Source organism: Solanum verrucosum, unplaced genomic scaffold (genome assembly GCF_900185275.1).
Source record: "Solanum verrucosum unplaced genomic scaffold, falcon-dt-bn FXZP01000252.1, whole genome shotgun sequence".
NCBI classification, from domain to species: Eukaryota; Viridiplantae; Streptophyta; class Magnoliopsida; order Solanales; family Solanaceae; genus Solanum; species Solanum verrucosum.
In genome coordinates this window covers 6663225-6686840 of record NW_026019988.1, presented here as the reverse complement: position 1 = coordinate 6686840, position 23616 = coordinate 6663225, and the positions used below count along the sequence as shown (strand labels likewise).

Sequence of the window (23616 nt, the reverse complement as noted above, 5' to 3'; positions counted from 1 at the left end):
AGTGCTTTCTACTTCAGAAACTCCAAACAACTGATGCAACTTTGCACATCAAGTCCCTCTTCTCGTTTCAGAAACCGTTGTAGGTACAACAGTTTGTACTTTTCCATTGGACTAAGTTGAGGATTTTCCTTATGGTAAGGACCAATAGAGACCATCTTTGGTGTATAAGAATCTGGATTTGATTCACGTAGCCGCATATTTACTTTAAATATGGTACTCAATTTAAAAGATGATTTGGCCAAATTCTCAAACATTTTATCAAAGATTTGATTTATACATTCGGATGCTTACAATTGCAAATCATGTTCGGGATAAGTCGACAACTAAAAATTCGAGAAAAGGCTCAAATATATCATCGAACTTTGAAAAAAGGCTCATCTATGCGATGCATCAGTTAAAAGTTTGGCTTATCTATGCCATTTCCATTTCAGAAAAGGCTCACTCATACCATTATTTTTTATTAACTGAAAACAATTTCGATTTTACAAAATCATTTTTACACGTGGTCAATTATGATTCGGCCACACCATTAATTAAATCATTTTTTAAAGAGAAAAACTCAAATATATCATCGAACTATGAGAAATGGGAAAAAGTTTATCTATGTCATTCGGTAAATGTTTGGTTCATCTATACTATTTTAGTTAACAAATAATGGCATGGATGAACCTTTCTAAAACAAAAAAATGACATAGAAAACAAACATATCATATTTGTTGATTTAAAGGGTATAAATGATGAAGTTCAAAAATGAAAAGGCTAAATATAGTCAACTTGTTTGTTGGAAATCATCAAGTTAACAGGAAGATATGAACTCCGGTAAGAGGATATAATTTGGAAGAATTAATCAATGTGTTATTATCGCGAAAATATCATGGATTAACTAGCATACAATCACAAATAAAGAAAATAGAGAAGAAAAAAAATACAAGAATTTAATGAGGTTTGGCTAGGCCTAATCATTCAAGCAAAACCAGAGAGAGTTTTCTTCTATGAAAGAAAAGAAGAAAGTGTACAATACTTTCAAGCTCTTAAGACTATATTGTAAATCCTGCACAATACTTTAGAATCTCCAACTGCATCCCATTCCTATATATAGAACCCAAGCAGTCCCAAACCTATAAGGAAAAAGTTTCCCCTATCCTGAAAGGACAATATGTTTGTCACTCCCCGAGCCTATACCCTGGGCAGGACCGGCACTTGAGAACTACTGTTGGCCCCAAGCGAACCCTTGATCTGGCTACTTACTCAGCTGAAGACTTAACTCATGAAAAAAATACTTTTAAAAGTAAACTGAACTGCTCAATAAACACTTAGAATGTATCAAGATAACATTCACTGGCCAAAAATGGCAACTCAAATCTCAACTGTTAAAATAGGAAATAGAAACTCAAGAACAAACATTTGACTGTCTATGAAGTCTCTAAACAACTGAGATGGATATCGGGACAAGACCCACGACATCCTAATGAACTAATAATAATAGTGAAGCAATAAAAAGGGATCCTTCGGAAAGCAATGAGGCTCACCACAAGACTCTGGGTGCTCAACTGGATCAACGATGCGCTGGATGCTGATCATGGTTACATGTGTCTGTATAATAAGAAGATGCAGGACAAATGGCATTAGTACATTGAATGTACGAGTATGCGAGAGGAATTCTAAAACAAGACATAAGCTTGAAAGGAACTGAAGAACTTACCTGGCTCAACTCAACTCAACTTAACTGAACTCATTTCAATATAAAGCAGTATAAAACAAACGTAATATAAAGAAAAATTGTTTAAAACATGTATGCCAACTCTGTGTATTTGGAAATACAATAATACTCTGTGTGTATGCAAAGATACACTATAACTCTGAAATGTATGTAAGAATACAACTAAACTATGTTTATAAGAATATAATTACCTCTGTGGGATTTTCTCTAACCGACAACCATCACGTAAGAGCTACTGTGATGATACAACGTTTTGCCTCACGTTGCCAAAGCCGTCCTATACCTTGCCGAGGGTATAGAACCTGAACTACTAAGTGGATCCACTAGTCTATGCTAAAAAGCACTAATGAATCATCTAAAAAGTATGACCCTTTTCTACCCATGGTGGCTATATGGTTTATGAGGGCTGTGAGTTGTCTGAACTCTCCCCCATATCGGTGCTCAATACTACTCCCAAAATATGATACTACCTCTTATGTTTAAAAACATACTTCTTTACGTGATTTGAGATAATTTCTCAAAAACTTAGCTCAAAGGCTATCTTGGAAATCAAAGTTTCCTCTATTGCTTAATTGTGAAAGCACTATTTTCTGAAAACTAGCTCAAAAGCTCTTTGGAAATCAAGGTTTCCTTTTCTTGTTTTAAATGTGAAAACATTTTAACTCTTTAGGAATACATAGTCTCATATACTTTGAAGAAATGAACTTCAACTTTACTCTTTACTCAACTCAAAACTCAAGTTTTAAAACAAAGTTAAATAATTTGTAAAAGACTTTTGGAAGACTCTATGAACTCCTCTTGACTTGACTCTTAACTGATCCTTGAATTGAATTATGAATTCAAGGATTGAGATTTGTGATGGAAAAGATCTCATGATGTTTAGGAGTGTTTTTAGATAGTTAAACACGAGAAAAGATCAAGAAATCACTGTCTGGAAGCAAGTCCGCGACGCAGAGAGTATTTAAATATTTGGTCATGAAATAATTTTGAGGCAGAACGATCAGTGACCGCTCCGCTCCGCGAGGAAAACTTTTTCCCATTCTGAGGAATAGGTCCGCGACACAGACCTGGTACCCAGATTCTGCTGACTTTTTCCTTCTTCATTTTTTGACCACAATTCGCCTAAACTCGATTCTTCTTCTCAAATTCCCTTTAGATAATTCAGATATCCAGCATATGTACACAATAATCTAATCAAACACAACTCTAAAATTGACCTTAAACTCTCAAGAACTCCTCAATCTCATCCCACATTCAAGAACGAAAGTAAATTCAAGAACACGCATCAAGAACATTCAAACTTTCAACTTTTAGGACGAATTCATGCTGAATTATACATGTTTTGCGTGTGGGTGAACGAACCCAACGATGTGTGAACTCACAAGCGATTCTTGAAGAACTTGACGATTCTTGCTCCTTCTCCTCCTTTCTCTTCTCTAAAACCCTAACTCAATATGGTAAAAGCGTAAACTGAATCCTATCAGTTTAGACCCCAATTAATTACCAAAAAATGAAATTAAGTCATGGGGTATGGAAAAGACCATAATGCCCTTCAAAAACCCGGATTAAACTTTCCTTAATTGAACAACCCAATTTCCAATGGGCGTATCTTACTCATACGAACTCAAAATCGAACAAACGCAACGGCGTTGGAAAGATAATTCCAAGATCTTTCCTACGGTATCTGGAAGTACACCTAACTCATCCTGAGCTATGAGTTATGATTGTTTAAAGTTGACCAAAAACCCAAACTTAACATAACAAATTTCCAGATTTTTAGTCTTTCCAAAAATGACTATTTCCAAATTTTAACTTCTTTCTAGTTCCTTCAATTAGCGAGATGCTACAATATTCCTTTCCCAGATCTACTAGGACAAAAAATCTCAAGTCTGATGATAACAAGAAGTTCACTCAAATCATTGAAGACAAAATATAAAGCTTGGGACAGGGAGGCAAACCAAGTAGCAGATGGTTTAGCCAAGATTGTCTCAACATTACAATTGAGACGGTTACTCCTACTTACTTAACGGAACCTGTGAAAGCTAGAATAGTCTGTATAGTTGTGAGTATGAGGAGTATGATGGCTGCCACAATTGAAGCTCCTACCCAAGGACTACTAAAATAATTGTGCTTCAAATTTGCCTTCATTGTATTCCATGGTTTTTCACTATATTCAATTGCTTGTTTGAATTCCTCATTGTAATAGAAGTCAGGATACAGCGTGACCGCATTTCCGATTTTGTTGAAGAGGCTAGCCACGTCTTTGTCGTCTCCCATCAAGTTCACTATGATTCCTTCCTGGCGAAGCAAATTCACATCTTTTTCTGAGTCGATAAGATTATCCATGAAAACAGCATAATGACTGAAATATTTAGATAATTGTACATCAGATGATTGTTTTTCATAAGCAATGACATTTCGCAAGAGGGTTTCCGTATCACGTTCGATTGTTAAACAAGGAATTGTCATCAATCCACTACTCTCAAACTTTATATCCAATAAACTTGTTATATCACTACCCTTTGCAAAGCTAACTCCAGTTTCGGAAAGCTCTGTTGCATTTGGCATAACCTCACGAGTGCAATACATTTTGATTTTTTCCCTGGGATTAATCTCATTACATGAAAATATGTGTAGTAGATGAAGTAAAGTAAATGCTTTATATTTCCAATATTATTACATTCCGTCTCGCTAAACGATGACAGGTCCTTTTTAGCATGCCACCGAAATTTTTATACAAAATTATTCACCAGTATTACCAGTGATGATTCGTTAACTTGCTTTGTCATGGAATGAAGCTTGTTGACGACAAAGAAAGGAAGTTGGTTTTCTAGTAACATTAAGTCTCGAAATATGTAACTTGCACGATTATTAATGATAATCCTGGCTTCTCCTTTTGGAACCATTTCACAATGTTCTCGAATAAACTCAACTACAAAACAACCGTCAAGCAACAACATTGAGAGAAAATCATCATAAGTCCCGTGCAGCTGTACGTTTTATATCTTCGTAACACTTTAGTGCTTCCTCCTTTAGTTTATGCAATTCACTGATGCAATTATTCAAATCAAGCCCCTCCTTCCGTCCAAGAAATCATCGTAGGTATAATAGTTTTTGCTCTTCCATTGGACCATGTCGATCATTTGTCTTATGGTAAGGACAAATAGAGACCATCTTTGGTGTATATGCATCTGGATTTGATTCACGTAGCCACATATTTACTTTGTATATCATAGACGATTCAGTAGATGAATTGCCTAAATACTTAAACATATCATCAATTATGTCGTTTGTCTCCTTTATCTCCAACAAATGACGCTCTTTCCTCCTTTCTATCTGTAATGTAAAAGAGTAAGAAATTTAAAATGTTTATTACATATTCTTTTAATACTATCAACTTTGTGTTCTAGATTGGATAGATCTATACTTAAAAAAAAAAATGATATATAGTTGAGAGAGACCTCAAATTAAATTAAAAACCCAAAAGGTATAAAATCATGGTTAGAAAATAATAGTCTCAAACATTCTATATTTAATTGCCAAGGGCAAATGAAATAAAACTAAATTTATATAGTTGAGAGAGACCTCATTTATTTCAGTTTCAATGAAGTGTATCATCCCTCTTTCTTGAACGGTACGTAATTCCTACAAAAGACACATTTTTTTAATTTCAATTCATAGGAGAGGCAGAGTTATACGCCTGCTAGTAGCGTTATGGGTTGAGAAACTAACAACACAAATAAAAAAAGAACACACAAAATAGTAACCAACAGAAATTGTAGTTAAGTAGTGGTAATTACTCCTTCCCAATTGATTTAAATCCTAAAACTGCCTTACTTTCCAAAATGAGATTTTCTATCGTTAATCTGAATTAATTAAACTCTAAAATAAAGTAAGTATCAAATTAAACACAGAATCATGAGAATAATAAAATAACGATAACTAAGAATCTCTTAAACAAAATGCAGATTATCCATTTGAGTCATGTCCTTCAACTTGAGGTGTAATAATAAATTGATAGTGTTTTAGAAAAGAACGAGAAAATGCAGAAAATTACCTCTTTGGTTTGGCTGTTTCTTCTTTTGTGTTTAAATAACTCATAAATGGCGTTTACCAATAATCACTTATTCATATTATGATTATTAAAGTCCACTTTTTTTTTTTTGTGTATACATATCTTTGAACGTATGAAATTAAAAAAAAATTAAATTTAAAATATTTCTAAAAAATATTTTAAAAAATTTTAAAAAATTGACGGGTGTGGCGGGGGAAGGGGTTGGCCTGGGTGGGGGGTAGCAGCAGCTTCTCTATATTATAGCCACCATTATTACTTTTTTCTAACTTTGTAAAGGTAATAACCCATCAAGGCACAATAATTATTTTCAATACGCAGTGATAATTTGATATCACAATTACTAATCAACACAAATTGATTTCAAGCAAATAGATGGTAAAAGACAGTATATCCATGTATACGATCAAACACACATACAAATATACATCATGCTATCTAGTTATTAGAGGTAAGCGTGGCTCTTGATGCCAATTGTTGGAAAACATATATGCACAACGAAAGCATACTAGAATCTTACTGCTTACATGAATAATAGATAATTAATACCGTTTATGCTAGAACACATAATCATGCTAGAACACATAAACATACTGAAATTATTCGATAAATACGTCTCTTGAAGCATGAACAAATACCTTCAAGCGAATCCCCAAGTTAGACAGTCCTTCAAGTGAATCAACAAGATAGCCATGGTCTTCTACAGTGATCCCAAGTTCACATCTGAACTCTCTCAATACTTGGGTGGGCAAGTATCGAATAGAAAACTAATCAATCTAGGGCAAGAAGAATCCTTAATTATAGAGATTTCTTCACAGTCCAAAGAGGAGAACCAAACAAACGTTATTTTTCTTCAACCGAAAAATACACGCTAGTTTTCTTTTTATAAGAAAACTAACGCCTCTCCCCTTTTCCCTTTAGAATTAGGATTCTGAGTTCTAGTTAAATATGGGCACTGGAGGAACCACATAATTAATTACTGAGGCTTCCTATTATGGAAATAATTCCAAATAATTAATTTGAATTATTCTTACCATAATAAATTACAAATCATTCCACTAGAAATTCGCAATTGCACTCCTCTATTTATATTTTGTAATTCCCCATTAAACACTTATGTAATTCCCCATGTTAAGATTTCAGATACTAATCAATAAATTAAATTACTGACGAATTTAACTTAATGATTAATTTCCTTTAGAGCACTACTTAACCTATTTCATGTGTCGGATTCATAAATCCACTTGCGAGGTTTGACACGATGAAAACTTATAAGTTTCTCAAAAAGGCATATCAATCAATCTCTATAACGAGACATGAATTTCATCAACTAACTTATTATTTCACCAATATATATTATTATCATCCAACTTACCAGGCATATTGACCCATCTCAGAATCTCACATTTTAATAAATCAAAACAATAATTAATATATACAGATCATAATAGTTATATCAGGATTAAGAATATAAGTACATTTAATAGTTTAGAGAATATGTTTTGTCAGTCAGTCTAAAACAACTATCTCTACTCGGTCCCGTTCAATACATACAAAATGCACTAGCACAAGAAGTTGGAACTATACCGTTCCCATAATCAAGATAAATTACCTATAATCTTGTGCTACAATCGTACCGATGGCATGTCCAATTTCCATCCTAGATTGTGAACAAAAAACTTTATACTTATAAGAACCGATGATTTAATCCTCTGTGTATAAGCTAAAACTCTACACACTAAATCATCTACTATATAAGTAAATAGACACCATAAACGAATATATGATCTATTAAAATTGAGCAAATATTTATTCTATAATAAATATTATTTCTTAACACATGGTTAATAGTATATATCCCAACAGATAGTATCTAGATACGTGTAGGGTAGGGGTTCGGTCAATTTTAGATTTGATCGCTTATTTTATAAAATTTATATCATATCAATTTTTGATTATTTTATTATACTTCATAATTTGTGGTTTAGTTAATTTTTAATATTTTTTTGTTAAAACGTTATGATAGGAAGATGTGTAGGACACAAATTAGGATAGAATATTAGTAGGTATAAGAGTGCGGCCATACTAGTAAGTAGGACTGCATTTTCTTGTTACCCTTACTCGTAGTCACAGGACTGTACAGTCTTGTAGTTTCTTAATTATTCTTCGATTTTTGTTGCTATCTATGATTTCGTGTAGTTCAATTATAATATTATTTTATTGTAGTAGTGTTCTGCTAGTATAAAAAATATATCAAAAATAGTCTCTTTATCTCAACTCTTAGGTAGAGGTAAGGTTTGTGTACACTCCCAGACCCCACTTTGTAGGACTACACTGGATATGTTGAGTTGTTATGTAAGTCACAAGTAGAAGTTACAACACAATACTAAGTATAGTTCGTAGAATTTTAATTTGATAAAAACTCTCTAGACGCTTTTACAAATTAAAAAAGTGATGAATCAAGAAACTTGAAAGATGACAATAATAAAGTTCTATCCCACTATTTTACATACCGTGATATAAAAATATGGAGTTAAACAAAGATAAACAAATTGAAACGAAGGGGCTCAAGAACTGGGTCTACTAAAATACATCAAATAAGAGAAATTTAAATCATATATATCTTACAACTTACTACTCAAATAAATAAAATACCTTATAATCAATATAAGTAGCATATTAGTATTAGGTTTAGGAGATGGAACCTTTAGGTACAATTGAGACAATTACTACTTACTTAACCACATTTATCTAGAATGTTGGTTATTGATTACCTACATTATATTAATACCGTTAAATATAATATAGTAACAATTATAATATTCTCGTAAAATTATTTATTTGTTGTAGTGTATTGGATAGGATATTGTATAAGACATTTAAAAATTACCTGATTCAAAATGGACTAGTTGGAGTGTACTTGAGTTTCTTTTTAAATTATTTTGTTGTACTTAACTTTTATGAAGGTGGAGGAATATGTGAGATGGTGAATATTAAATTCTATATGGGTATGCTATATATAGATTAACTGCATACCTGCCTATATTACTAACATGAAATAGTGCGCATTTTGAGAAAAGTATCTTAGAATAAATAAAGTTTTAGTATCATAGAATAAAGTTTATATAGACATTACATTTAAGAAAACATATCAGAGAATAACACTTTGAGTGTGTGTTCAAGCCACTATTTATTCTAAAATTTGATATCAAGTATAATTGAAGAACAACACTTTTAGGGTGTGTTCAGTATAATGGAAGATTTGCTATTTAAGTACATACGCACTACAAGAATTGTGATTTATTGTGGCGACCTTTAGTGGCAACTCCCATAGTTGCCAGAAAAGCACGAGCATTTGCAGCGACTTGGAAAAGTTGCCGCAAAAGGTTATGGTATTACGTGCAAGTATTTTACGGTTAAGAAGCAACTGTCTCTTGTACATATCGTGTATTAATCTACTATAACTATAGGATACTCCCCTTTCGCGAATTACTACGTTTATCCTAGTGATCCACAAACGACGAAAATCTGTCTTTTTCCTATCCCTATCCCGATGAGCTGAAACTAAAGCTCTTATTTTCTGTTGAGTAATAGTTCTAGTAAGCCTTGAATGAGCCCCTCGAAAGCTTGATGCAAATAAACGAATTTTTGTTCTATGTCTCCGAGCTATATATCCCCGTTTAATTCTGGTCATTGAATAAATGAAACTTTGACGAATAACTAATTGATTGCCTTTCTTTCAGTTATTCTTTTCCCCCTTCCTAGTCTATTAATAACAAAACGAATTTTTTCAATGTATAAAATCAAAATTCCAATGGCTTTGGCTACTCTAACCTTCCCGACCACGATTTTTTTTTTTAGGTATTTCACTCCGAAATAAGACAGAACTAAGAAATTGTATTTTCCTAGGTATAAAAAATATAGTAAATAAAAGAAATAAAAAAAGCGTGCGACCCTAATTCTTGCCACTAAAAGTAGCACTAAAACTATGTTTTGGCCGCCACAAAATTGAACTAAAATTTTCAAATAAATTTTGGTTGAAGAAGTACTAGTGGCGACCAATAAGATGTCGCTGCTAAAGGTGTTTTGTGGCGACTTTATCGCTACTAAATGTTCATGTTTAATAGCGACATTTTATGCCGTAACTATTCTTTTCTTTTGATATTTGAGCGTTCTTTTGAATTGGAAGTAACATTTTTATAATAGTTGTGATGAATGTATCGTATATTTTGATCCTTTTATTAGTAATAAAAAATCAATACTTATCGCAATTTCATATTTAAACACATGCAAAAAAAAATAAAAAATAGCAAAGTTTTATGTCACGACCCGAGCCTACACCCTGGACGTGGCCGGCACTCGAAGACCATTGCTGGTCCCCAAGCGAACCCTCATCCTGGCTGACTACAAGCGGAAAACTGATTCAAGCATATAAAGCTTAAAAACTGAAATAAAAGTTCATAAAACTTAAATACAAACTTTAAGTCCAAAGAAAACTCTGTATAATAAAATATATACAACTCGCCATAAAAAGGCAACTTTAGTCTTTAAAACATTTAATAAAATAAATGATACAGACTTCTCAACTGTACTGACTATCTATGAAGCCTCTAACTGATAAAGATGGAAGTCGGGACAAGACCCACGACATCCTAACAACTGATATAACTGAAAGGTAAATGAAATCCTCCGAAAGCAATGAGGCTCACCATAGCTAACTCGAACTCTCGGATGTATCAACGAAGCTCCTGTTGATGATCCTGAATACCTGTGTCTGCATCATGAGAAGATGCAGGCCAAATGGCTCAGTACGTGGAATGTACGAGCATGTAGGAGGAATTCTAAAACATAAACATAAGCTTGAAACTTGATAGAAATGAAACATACTTACATCTTCTCAAACTTACTCAACTCAAGGAATACTCAAGGGTACTCAAAACTACTCAAACTTACTCAACTCAGAAGTACTCAAGGATAAGATACTCAACTCCGAGATTAGATACTCAACTCAAGGATATAATATTCGACTCAAAGATATGATATTCGACTCTGGATACTCAACTCTGGATACTCAACTTTGAATACTCAACTAAATATGACTGAACTAATTTCAATATAAAGCAATTTAAAACAAGTGCAATATAAAGAAACAAACTGTTTAAAAACATGCTGTCAAATCTGTATGTATGCAAGGATACAACATAACTCTGAAATGTATATAAAAATACAATAAACTGATGTATATAAAAATACAATAACTTCTGTGGGAGTTTCTCTAACCGACAACCATCACATAAGAGCTATAGTGATGATACAGCGATCTACCTCACGCTGCCAGCGCATCCTATACCCGGCCAAAGGTATAGGACCTGAACTACTAATGGATCCACTAGTCTATGTGAAAAGGATTCATCTAAAAAGTATGACCCTTTTCTACCCATGATGGCTACATGGTTTATGGGGGTTGTGAGTTGTCTGAACTCTCCCCCATATCGGTGCTCAATACTACTCCCAAAAATATACTAGCTCTTATGTTTTAAAAAACATACTTCTTTCTGCTGATTTGAGATAATTGCTCAAAAACTTAGCTCAAAGGCTATCTTGGAAATCTCAGTTTCCCTACTTGCTTCATTTAGAAAGTTATTACTCTTTTCTGAAAACTAGCCCGAAGGCCCTTTGGAAATCCCAGTTTCCGTTCTTATTTAAATGTGAAAACATTTATAAACTCTTTGGGAATACTTAGTCCCCATATACTTTTGAAGAAAAGGACTTCAAACTTTACTCTTCACTCTTTACTGAACTCAAAACTTAAGTCTTAAAACAAAGGTAAAACATTTGTAAAAGACTTCTTAAAATGTGGTTCGTGTCGAATGATGGACATGAACGACTCAATGCAAGGTTTTCAATAACTACAGATAGAACTCAAATACTTGGAACTCAAGAACTTCAATAATACTACTCATTTCAAGAATGCTCAACTCAGAGGGTTCATGCGGAATTATAACCATGAACGACTCAACTTAAGGACTCAAAGATACTTCTTTTCTCAAAATTGCTCGACTTATAGGATTCATGCGGAATTATAGGCATGAACAATTCAACTCAAAGACTTTGTGGGTAACATGTAATAGTCCCATGCTTAGAAATATAATCTCAAAGGGGTTAGAAACTCAATACTTAAAAGGCTTAGAACTTGAAGACACCACTTCTCTAAAGGATGCTCAACTTACGACGTGCATGCGGAGTTTATGGGCAGGAACGACTCGACTCAAGGGTCAAAATATCAATAAGGAATTCATGTACAACTCTTCTCATTCTCATACTTACTTTCTCAAAATTTAACTCAAATCGATGATGGATCTCAAAGGGTTCAGAATTGAATTCAAAGGCTTCCTTGAACTCTACTCTTAACTCTCTCTTGAATTTGAATTATGAATTCAAGAGTTATGATTCATGATATGAAGGATCTCAATAACAATATAGCTATTCAATAATTAGGAATAGAACTTTTAAAAGAAACATGAATTCAAGAACTCAAAATCAACTTATCTCAAGAATACTCAAATCTAGGGAAAGTATCCTAGATTACTCTTTTTCTGATCTGAAAGTAGATGTAGGGCGTGAGGACGAACTAGTCCAACACTATGATAGCCTTACATACCTAGAAGAACAAGATTCTTGAAGAATCTTGAAGAATCTTTAAGAATCTTGAAGAAGAACTTGATTAGAAGCCTTGAAACCCTAGCTTGAAGGTAAACAATCAAGAAGACCTTTCTTGAGATTCTCGAGTTAGTTTCTTAAAAATCTCTATAGCCAAAAATTATGATTTTCATGAGTGAAGATGAAAATTTGATTGTTTTGAGCTTTTTAATTAGTCAAGAAATTCATTGATGGTTTTCTTGGAGGTAAAAAGACAAAAACGATTATTTTCAATATTTTTCCGTTGGCTAATTCGTAACAGCACTGTATAGGTTACTAAAATAGTCATAACATTTTACTCAGATATTGGATTGACGTGAAACTGGTGGAGTTGGAAAGTAGATTCAATTACCTTTAATTGGATAGGTTATGGCTCACGTAACTCTTAATATTCTAAGAGATATGGTCATTTAAAGTTGACCCAAGCAAAATCTTACATTAAAACTTAATGAAACTTCAAGAACACTTATCAATAACTCATCAAGAACTCTAATCTTTAAATTTCAAGAACGAAATTCCATAGTGGTGAAAGAACCCAACACTATGGAAGCTTACATACCTCTTAGGGCTTAATCCCATGGTGACAATCCGCAACAACTCTCAAGCATCTCGACGAACGTTTCGATCCCTTCTCTTTTCTCCTCTTTTCTCTTCTTCTTTTCTCTTCTTGAACTCTCAACTAAAACCCTAGGTGTAAACTAGGATTATAAAACTGAACCTAATAGGATTAGACCCTTAAGACCTTACTAAAAACGAATTAAATCTGATTTGGTAAGGAAAAGACCAAAATACCCGTCTCTATTTTCGGCTAACCTTCCTTAACTGGTCAGCCTATCTTAAAAAGGTCATATCTTACTCATCCGACCTCGAAACTTAGCAAACTCAGCGGCGTTGGAAAGATAATTTAAAGATCTTCGCTACGGTATCTGGTAGCACACCTAATTCATCCTGAGCTAGGAATTATGGTCGTTTCAAGTCGACCCAAAACTCATACTTTAGCATAACTTGCAAAATTTCAGATTTTGCTATTTCCAATTTAATTCTTTTTGAAACTCAAGGTGCTACATAACACTTAAGAAATTTTAAACTCCTTGGTAAAATCTCACTCACTACGAAGAACGGTTCGAGTCTTAGTTCAAAAAATTTCTGGGGTGTTACATTTTAATAACTAGTTTAGAGTACGTGTTGTGCACGGTGTGTCTAACATCAATCAAAATAACTGTATACAAGAAAAACAAAATATTTTTTTTAAAAAAAAATAGCAGTTGACATTAAAATAAATATTATATCTATGGGAATAATCAAAATTTCATATATGAAGGTTAAAAAGTTATTTTAAAAAATGTGAGCCTCTTTCTTTAATATAATTTATTTATTTTATTTACCACATTATGTTGTCATCACGAAATTCCTAAAAAAAAATGTATTTGAGCTGTTAAATACTAGAAAAATAAAATGTGGATTTTGTAGTGCCAAATTTTAGTCCAAATAATGCTGGCGAAATTCCTATTGTTTTCTAACGTGATTTTATATTACTTTCTATCTTCTGTGATACACTTTGTTTAAAAGATAATTTTACTCTTATCATATAGTATTGGACTTCATAGTTTTAAATATCATAAAGATAATTAATTAATAATTTAAGAAAAATAATGAATGATAATTTTGTAAATTGTCAATCTTTTAACTAAGATAAAAATTTCAGTCAATATTTTTAAGGACTTTCATGTTTTTAAAGTAATATAAATTATAGTGTAGAGTTAGTTAAATAAATTTATAAAGTAATTTTGCTAATGGTTAGCGACTTTTTTTGTTTTTACTATGCTGTTCATTAAGAATCATTTTAATTTCTTAAGATAGATAATTCAAAAAAAATAAAAAAGGAGAAAACAAAACAAATAAAAATATAAAGAATAAAGATAATTAAAAACAACACTAAATGAATTGCTCCTCCAATTTCAAAACGCAGATTTCCATATAACACCACACTTATCCCTTTTCCTCCAATTCCCTCCTCTGCTCGCACCAAATTCGTCCCCAGTTTTTAGGGCTACTACGTCAAATTCGCTGCTTCCACTCATATTTTTCTTAGTTTCTCTTCGGTAGTGAGGGATCACAAAATTGCTGAGATGATTTCTACTATTCCTAAATTCCAAATCCTTGTAAACTTTGTCCATCTCAGAAATTAGATAGGAAGCAACAAGACTTGACATGCTTACTCTCTTGCGATGGGTGAACGGTATCTTCTTTGGGGTTTTATTTTTCCACAAATCTGTTGGACGAATTTATTCCTCATTTTTGTCAGTTTTCCATGTGTTAGAAATAATATTTAAATGAATATGTTAGAATTGTATGCTAGTTGTCGAACTGGAGTGAGTGACTAGAAATGGAGGATGCCAAAAAGAATGGCAAGATGTTGAGAATATTGTGGTAGAGTCAAAAACTAAGACTTTCAATTACAGTTTTAAACCTGAAGGGTCTGCTACTGATGAGGAACAGTCTGTTGAGTCATTGTTTCTGTTCTTATGTCGGTCCTCAACATATCGCTAGCGTATCAATCATTTCGTTCAATAGTATATCTATTGCGGTTTCTAGAATTGCATAATATGGATCATATATCTTAGAATAAAAATGTTTATTTGTTAACTTCATCAATATGAAATTGTGGCTACTCGTTTCTGCTTGATGTCTATTTATTTACTTGTTTTTGACTAATAATCTACCCATTTTTCTAAGCTAGTTAATATAGTACTTTCATATTTGAGAGTTATTTGATTCTATACACATAAGAGACTTGACTTGGGGACTTGAGAGTTGTAAAACTTAGAGGCTAAGATTTATCTAGCAAAGACTCATAAAGAATTAAGTTTGCCTTCCGTCCCACTGTTTAGAAGAGCACGCATGCAAAACTTCTATTTTAGCATATTAAACTTGCATAGGACCTGTGTCTTCCATTTTAAGTTTACAAGTGTTTGAAACAGTTGTATGTTTTCTTTCTAAGAAAATCATTTCTATTCATACTTTCTTTAAAAACAGGCAATGATAGTAATCAAATAGATAATCCTTTGTAGTGTTAGTTAAACTAAGTTTAAGGACTATCTTTGGAGAATCGTTGAGGGATGCTTGTTACCTTCTTCTCGGAGTAAATAAAACTTACCTAGAATCTCATAAGTTTTACAGATTAAAACAGAGTAGACATATCAACCAAGCTGGTGAAATTTCTTTTGGTTCTTGGATATATATGCAGTAGTATACTAGCAACAAAACGTCAAGGTCATTCCTCCTATCTTTTCTATTTATAGTCTCTCCATGAAGTAGATGTTATAGGATAAGGTCTCATTTGTTGCTGAAATTTGATTCACGCTATTACCTTGCTTCAAACATCATGTTATAGGATTAGATGTCATTTTTTGTACCTTGACTTCTATTAATCTTCCTTCTACTTTTCTTCTCTGTGTGAAGCTCAGAGATCAACAGACCAGAAAATAAAGGGATTGCTTCTGCTTTGAATTTGTTGGAGGAGTCAAAGAAGGTTATAGATTCAAATTTTAAAGGTGGACCAATCTCATATGCAGATCTACACCAATTTGCTGGTAAGGAATTTTAGATGCTAGTTTGTTATGTGGTAGGCTTCTTGCTTCTTTTAAACAAGTTTTGTCCGATTGATCAACAAGTTTTATCTAATTGATCTTCTAATATTCTAATTTAACAACTCTCATTCATTACACTTCTTCCTAGCTGCAACATTAATATGAATACACCTTGAAGTATATTTACCAACAAATTCGCATTCTTTCTTAATATATAATTAGCGGGAGATTGTCTAGTCAATTTACTTGTGTTGTAATCAACAATAAGCAGTCTCTTGAACGTAACAGTTACTGGAGTCTTTCTATCTTTGACTGTTATCTTCTTACCCATTTTTTTACTGCATTTCTTTCTAAGTATACCGTCATTTAGTGCCCACATTTTCTCTAAGGTAAACTTGATTTCCATAGCTAAAACTACACTAATAAGACCAACTATTGAATGACATCATAAGCATAAGATAGATTACTTTAATTTTTTTTTAAAATGACATCAGCCTTTATTTTTTTTATGACAAAAAGACATCAACCTTTATCGCTTCTGCAATTAACACTTTTTCCCTTAGTAATTGTGGAGGAGATGTTGTCAATTATAATATTTATTCTTTATGATTTTCAGAGTTACAACATGAAAGTGAGTTATCTATCATGACTTGTGCTGGTGAATCTAGTTTTTACAGGAAAGTATGTGCTATTGCTTAATTTACCATTTTTACTTTTTAAAATGTGTTTGACATTCTTTTAATATGCTCCAATATTCTTGTGGTCTCCCTTTTTTCTTTCTTAGATTATTAAAGTGATTTTGTGTTTTTCTTAATAACAGGGACACTGTTTTAAAACAATCACGAATGACATTGATCAAGGTGGAATTTGATGACTATATGTTTTATCTTTTTCATATGTAAATGCATAAAATGTGCAATAACACATTATGTATAGGAGAATATCTTTGGTTGACTTTTTAGTGGTAGACCTTTGATATTTCGATTCAAGGAATGTTTTTGGTGCATTTCGTAGTAATATTGGATGCGTTTAATATGTATAGAAATACACCTACATATTTATTTTAGAATATTAGGTCATAATCGAAAATCTATTAGCATTAAAAAAAATTTGTTGAAAAATTATGTTTTAGTGGCGACAAATGGTTGCCATTAAAAGTAAGTTGCTATTGCAGCGACAATAGTTGTTGCTAAAAATATTATTAGTTTTTGTGGCGATTGATGTCGCCACTAAAGGCCTATCTGTAGGGGCGACCTATTGAAATGGAACTGGTTCGTTAGAGTTTTCATTGAGCTTTAGGTGGCGACTAAAATCGTCACTAATTTGTGTTTTTAGTGACGACTATCCATAGTCGTCACAAATAACATTTAGTTATGGAAGTACTAGCTACGACACAAAAGTCGCCACTGAAAGTATTCAGTGACGATTTTTTAGGATTTAGTAGCGACTTCTCTCGCCACTGAAAGTACAGTTTCTTGTAGTATAATACAAGGATTCAAATGCACTTTAAATAACTGTCTCAAATAAACTTAGAACGTTTAAGGATAAACATTCAAATTAGCTAAATTGGCAACTCAAGTATTTTAGCAAAACATTTGAAATACAAGACTAAAGAACTCATATCTAATTGTCTCTAAATACTAAGAGGGATGTCGGGACAAGACCTCGATTATCCTAACAACTGACTAACAAAGCAATAAAAGGGAATCCTCCGGAAGCAAGGAGACTTACTAACTAACTCTGAGATGTTCAACTGGATCAATGATGTGTTGTATGCTGATCCTGATTATTTGTATCTGCATCATAATAAGATGCGGGCCAACTGGCATCAGTACATTGAATGTACGAGCATGCGAGTAGAAAGCTAAACATGACGTAAGTTTTGAACTGAATCTGGAAAGAACACTTACCTTGGCTTTACTCAACTCGAGAATACCCAACTCAAACTCAAACTCAAACTCAAAGTAAAACGACAATAAATGTGCAGTTTATACAAAGCATTTAAAACAGTAAACAACAACTCAATGTATTGAAAAATACAATAACAACTCAACTTAGATATATAATAATATAATACTGTGAGAGTTTCTCTAACCGACAACCATTACTATGAGCTAATGTGATGATACAACGTCTCGCCCACGCTGCCAGAACTGTCCTATAACTTGCCAAGATATAGAACGCCTCAACTAAGTGGATCCACTAGTCTATGCTTAAAAGCACTAAAGAATCATCTAAAAAATATGATCATTTTCTATCTACGATGACTACATGGTTTATGGAGACATTGAGTTATTATGATTTCATCCACATATCGATGCTCAATACTACTCCTAAAATATACTCAGCTCATGTGTTTTAAAAAACTCTTTCTTTGATTTGATATAATTACTCAAAACTTAGCTTAAAAGATCTCTTGGAAATCGGTGTTTCCTCTCTTGTTTAAATGTGAAAAAATTTAACTCTTGGGATTACTTAGTTCCCGCATAATCTTTTGAATAAATGAACTCAACTCTTTACTCTTTACTCTTTACTCAACTCGAAACTCAAGTCTTAAAACAAAGTTAAAATGTTTGTGAAAGACTTTTGGAAAACTCTTTGAACTCAACTTGACTTGACTCTTAACTTTCCTTGAATTGAATTATGGATTCAAGGCTCATGATCTCATGTTTATGTATGGTTTCATGATGTTTAGACGTACCTTAGAGTGTAGAAATTAACTAGGAAACATAGATACGTTGCTAGGGAACTTATACGAAAAGAAGTGGGAAAGGGTGGAGAACCTGGCATCCCTGGCGCTCTGAGCGACGTTGGGCACCAGAGCTGAAATTTCAGATACTGATGTGAGTGCTCTGAGTGGCATGGCGCCCCACCCTATTGCCCAGATTTTGACATTTTTCCTTACTCTTTTTTCAACTCTAAACCTCTAAACTCAATTGGATCTTTCCCAAAACACTTAGATTCGACTACATAACCAAAATATGTAAGAATATACCCAAAATAACGCCTAATTTCATGAATCAACTCAAGGAACTACTCAACAACTCCAACAATCAAGATTCAAACAAAACTTTCAATGATACTCATCAAGAAACTCATTTTTTCTAATCTCAAGAACAATAATATACTGAAATAAATCATGTTTGGCGCATGGGTGAACTAACCCAACGCTATGTGATCTCACATATCATGTAGGGATCACCCCTTGACGAAATCCACAAGCGATTCTTGAAGAACTTGACGATTCTTGCTCCTCTTCTTCTTTTCTCTTCTCTCAAAACCCTAACTTATTTTTCAAAAGCGTAAATTGAATCCAAATCAATTTAGACCCCTAAGTAATTACCAAAAACGAAATAATTGAATTGGGTATGGGAAAAACCAAAATACCCTTTAAAAATCCAGTTTTGACTTTCATTATTTAGACAATCCAACTTCAAATAGGCATATCTCTCTCATACGAACTCGGAATCGTGTAAACTCAGCGGCGTTGGAAAGATAATTCCAAGATATTTTCTACGTTATCTTGTAGCACACCTAACACATCATGATCTAGGAGTTATGGTCATTTGAAGTTGACCAAAACCTCATACTTAACTTTAGTTAACCAATTTTTCCAGATTTTTCATTCTTTCCCAAAACGACTCTTTCTAATTCTAGCTCTTTCAATTAGCGAGATGTTCAATAGCTCCCCTTTGGGAACATTCGTTCTCGAATGAGAGTACTCTTAGTAAGCTAAGGGCGTAACATCAAATCAGGCACCCAATATGCAAATCTTATACATCCAGTTTATAAATTAAAGAGTACTGAGAAGAGAATTAGTACCTTGATCTGGAATTTCTCCGGGTTCAAAGAGAAGTGGATATCTCTTCTTCATATTCTCATCAGCTTCCCAAGTAACTTCCTCAACAAACTGATTTCTCCAAATAACTTTGACTGATGTTACTTCTTTTGTCCTCAACTTGCGAACCTGGCGGTCTAGAATCTGGGATCTCCTCATAAGACAAGCTATCTTGATACCAATATATTTAGTTGGTACGAAAGTGAAGGATCTCTCATGCACTTCTTCAACATGGAAATATGAAATACTGGATGAACCGCTGCTAACTCTTGAGGTAGCTCTAACTCATAAGCTACATTACCAATCCTTTTGGATATTCGGTAAGGGCCAATATATCGGGGACTAAGCTTTCCCTTCTTACCAAATATCATAACACCCTTCATGGGTGAAACTTTCAAGTATACCCAATCATCTATCTCAAACTCTAACTCCATTCTCCTAACATAAGTGTAGGATTTTTGACAACTCTGTGTTGTTTTCAACATCTCTTGAATAAGTTTCACTTTCTCCATAACTTGATGAACTAAGTCTGGTTCTATCAACTCAGCTTCACCAACTTAAAACCATCTAATAAGGGATCTGCATCTTCTCCCATATAGAGCTTCATAAGGAGCCATTTGGATGCTAGAGTGATAACTATTGTTGTAAGCAAACTCGATGAGAGGTATCTGATCATCCCAAATACCTTTGAAATCAATCACGCAAGGTCTCAACATATCCTCTAAAGTCTGAATAGTGCATTTTGCTTGACCATCTGTCTGAGGATGAAAAACAGTACTCAAGTTCACCTTCTAACCCAAACCTTTCTGAAAAGATTTTCAGAACTACGCAGTAAATTGTGCACCTCTATCTGAAATAATGGAGACCAGAACTCCATGAAGTCTGACTACCTCTTGAATATACAACTTAGCATAATCTTCGGTTGAATGTGTATTCTTCATTGGTAAAAAGTGGGTTGATTTAGTCATTCTATCAACAATCACCCAAATAGAATCATGTTGCCTACGAGACCTCGACAAACCTGTGATGAAATCCATATTAATCATCTCCCACTTTCATTTCAGAAGTTTTATATTCTCAGCCATACCACCAAGCTTTTTGTGCTCTACTTTAACTTGCTGGCAATTCGGACACTTAGCAACAAACTCTGAAATCCCCTTTTCATACTACTCTACCAATAGACTTCTCTCAAGTCACGATACATCTTTGTGAAACCTGGATGAATAGAATATCTGGAGCTATTTCCTTCATAATTCTTTCTTAAAGTTCATCCACCCTTGGAACACATAATGTAACACCTCGAAAATTAGACCCAGAAAAAAATTGCAGAAATTTACCTGCACCACGGCAGGGTTCACGGTCCGTGGAATCGTCCATGGACTTGACTTGGACTTCACCAGGCCCAGACATCAGACTACGGGCACATTCACGGGACGTGGTCTTGACGACGGGCCGTGGTGGGGTCCATGATGTCTAGGCAGTAGGCCCTCCTAGACTAGCCCTTAGACCCTCAAGCCTAAGTGAGGACCACGGGGATCTTCACGGTCCGTGGTCCTCCGCACAGCCCGTGGTACGGTCCGTGAAAGCCAGTTGGTAAGCCCCTAGCCCTGAGTCTCCAGATCTTAGCCCAAGTGAGGACCACGGGGACCTTTACGATCCGTGGTCCTCCACATGGGCTGTGGTAGTGACTCGTGGACCAGCCCTTAGAACCATAAGACCAAGTGAAGACCACGAGGGCCTTCACGGTCCGTGAAAGGGGCCGTGGTCAGCCCGTCTGCAGTTTAAGTCAGGGTTATTTTGGTCTTTTCCTTCTACGTTAGAATTTTAAACCTTGTCATTTTAACCCTAAATTTTGTGGTTTTGGTCAGTTTTAGCCTAGAAACATAACTAGAACTTACCTAAGTTATATCATTAATTAAAACTTAGAAAATTAGAAGCGAAAGAAGAGAGAGAGTCTACCAACCCTAGCTTCAAGCAACAAGTTTCCTTCTGTACCAGCCTCGAAATCGAAAGATTTCTCCGTGAAATTCATTATCAGTTATGTGGGATTTCACTAGTGGGTTCCTTTCACTAATCAGGTCCCTAGTTTTCAATCAATTTCTTGATTCCCTTATCATGATTAAACCTAGGGTTTGTAGAACTTCAGTAGATTATCATAAATTAGTTATTTACATGTTCCAAATCAAATTAGTATGTTATTACTCAGTTTATTGTATGAATTTTGGAAACCTAGCTATGTAGTTATTTAGTTTATGAATTACACATGCTAGGCTAGATATTTCAGTTAATTTCAGATATACATGCTTCAGTTTTGAATGTGTCATTATCAGTTATTAATGTGCATTCCCAGTTTGCATGTCATTTTGAGCTATCTAGTATAATACATAAATTTAGTCATAATATGTTAATTAATCGATTAGGAGTAGCATAATATCGAGTTCAACTAGGGTTCAACGTACCCTAATAGTCCCAAAACTACTAGCCATGTAGGTTGTAAGTCCTTTCTGTGGGCATCATTTTAGTGATCACGCTAGCATGCCTCTATACCTCTAGCAGGGTATATTGGGTCATCTCGATGGGGCGTATACATCAGACTCCACATTTAGCTCATGTGGTTTTATTATCGGTTATTAGTAGCTTCTACAGCTCAATTAGACTCTATTGCATTGACCATTTCAGTACTGTCAGTATTTAGTCTCAGCATGTTATAAATTGGTCATTGCATTTAGCTAGCTCAGTCTTCAGTATCTATATCATGTTCATATTATATCGTTGATTTATTGATTTGTTCAGTTACTTGTTATTTTAGCTTTATTCTATCATGCATGCTAAGTACCTTTCAAGTACTGACGCATACTCTGCGCTACATCTTCTCGTGATGTAGGTTTAGGTCCTCAGCAGTCAGACCACACTTAGATCGGTTCCCAATCTTCAGTTCAGAAGCTACAGTGGTGAGTCCTCATTCTTCGAGGACAACATTCATGTTATCTTTCATTTTCAATCTTTTAGTTTCAGTATTGCTAGACTTAGCTGGGACCTGTCCCATCATTTCTAGTCAGTTTAGAGGCTATTTTCAGACATAGTTAAATTCAGCTTAGTCTTTTTGAGTTTGATATTTCTTTGTATTGAAACTCTCAGATTTCATATATTCAGTTAGTATATGAGTATTCCCCATCACTTTAATTTCCATGATTTAGCTTCCGTATCAGTTTTATTATTCTTAGTATGCTCATACTATGCCAATAGGGTTAGCTTTGGGTCACTTGTGATCCTAGGTCCCGTGTCCGCGTCTCGGGGCTAGTTCGGTGAGTGACCAACTTGGTATCAAAGCACTAGGTTTAAGTATCCTAGGATGTCTGAAAAGCCGCACTAAGTAGAGTTTTTTTCATGGGTGTGAAGTGCACCACATCTAATGAGAAGGAGGCTACAAAATGTTTTAGGAAATACTTCATTTTCTTGTTACTCTTATCGTGCATAATGTATGATCTAATCCTATTCTAACTCGACGTTCTACGTTTCAGTGATCATGCCTCCTCGTAGAGCTAACGCCAGGAATGTGAATGCTAGGAACGCAAACACAACTCCTCCAGTCCCAGATCAAGAAGTCTCGAATGCAGAGTTCAGGAATGCCATTCAAATATTGGCTCAGAGTGTGGCCAACCAAAACAATCAGCGGGATCCAGTTTCGGTAAATGCC

At 34.1% G+C, this 23616-nt stretch overlaps 2 protein-coding genes across 2 annotated transcripts in view; both read right to left on the bottom strand.

Moving 5' to 3' along the window:
* The window catches only part of LOC125818750 (putative UPF0481 protein At3g02645), a 145993-nt gene that overhangs the window by 51104 nt on the left and 71273 nt on the right, over positions 1-23616 (bottom strand). The gene's annotated exons all lie outside the window — the stretch shown is intronic.
* Positions 3740-4680, bottom strand: LOC125819140 (putative UPF0481 protein At3g02645). The gene is made up of 3 exons (XM_049498654.1): positions 4471-4680; positions 4251-4377; positions 3740-4161 (listed from the first exon to the last, which is right to left on the bottom strand). The coding sequence occupies exons 1-3, from the start codon at positions 4678-4680 to the stop codon at positions 3740-3742; spliced, it is 759 nt and encodes a 252-aa protein (XP_049354611.1).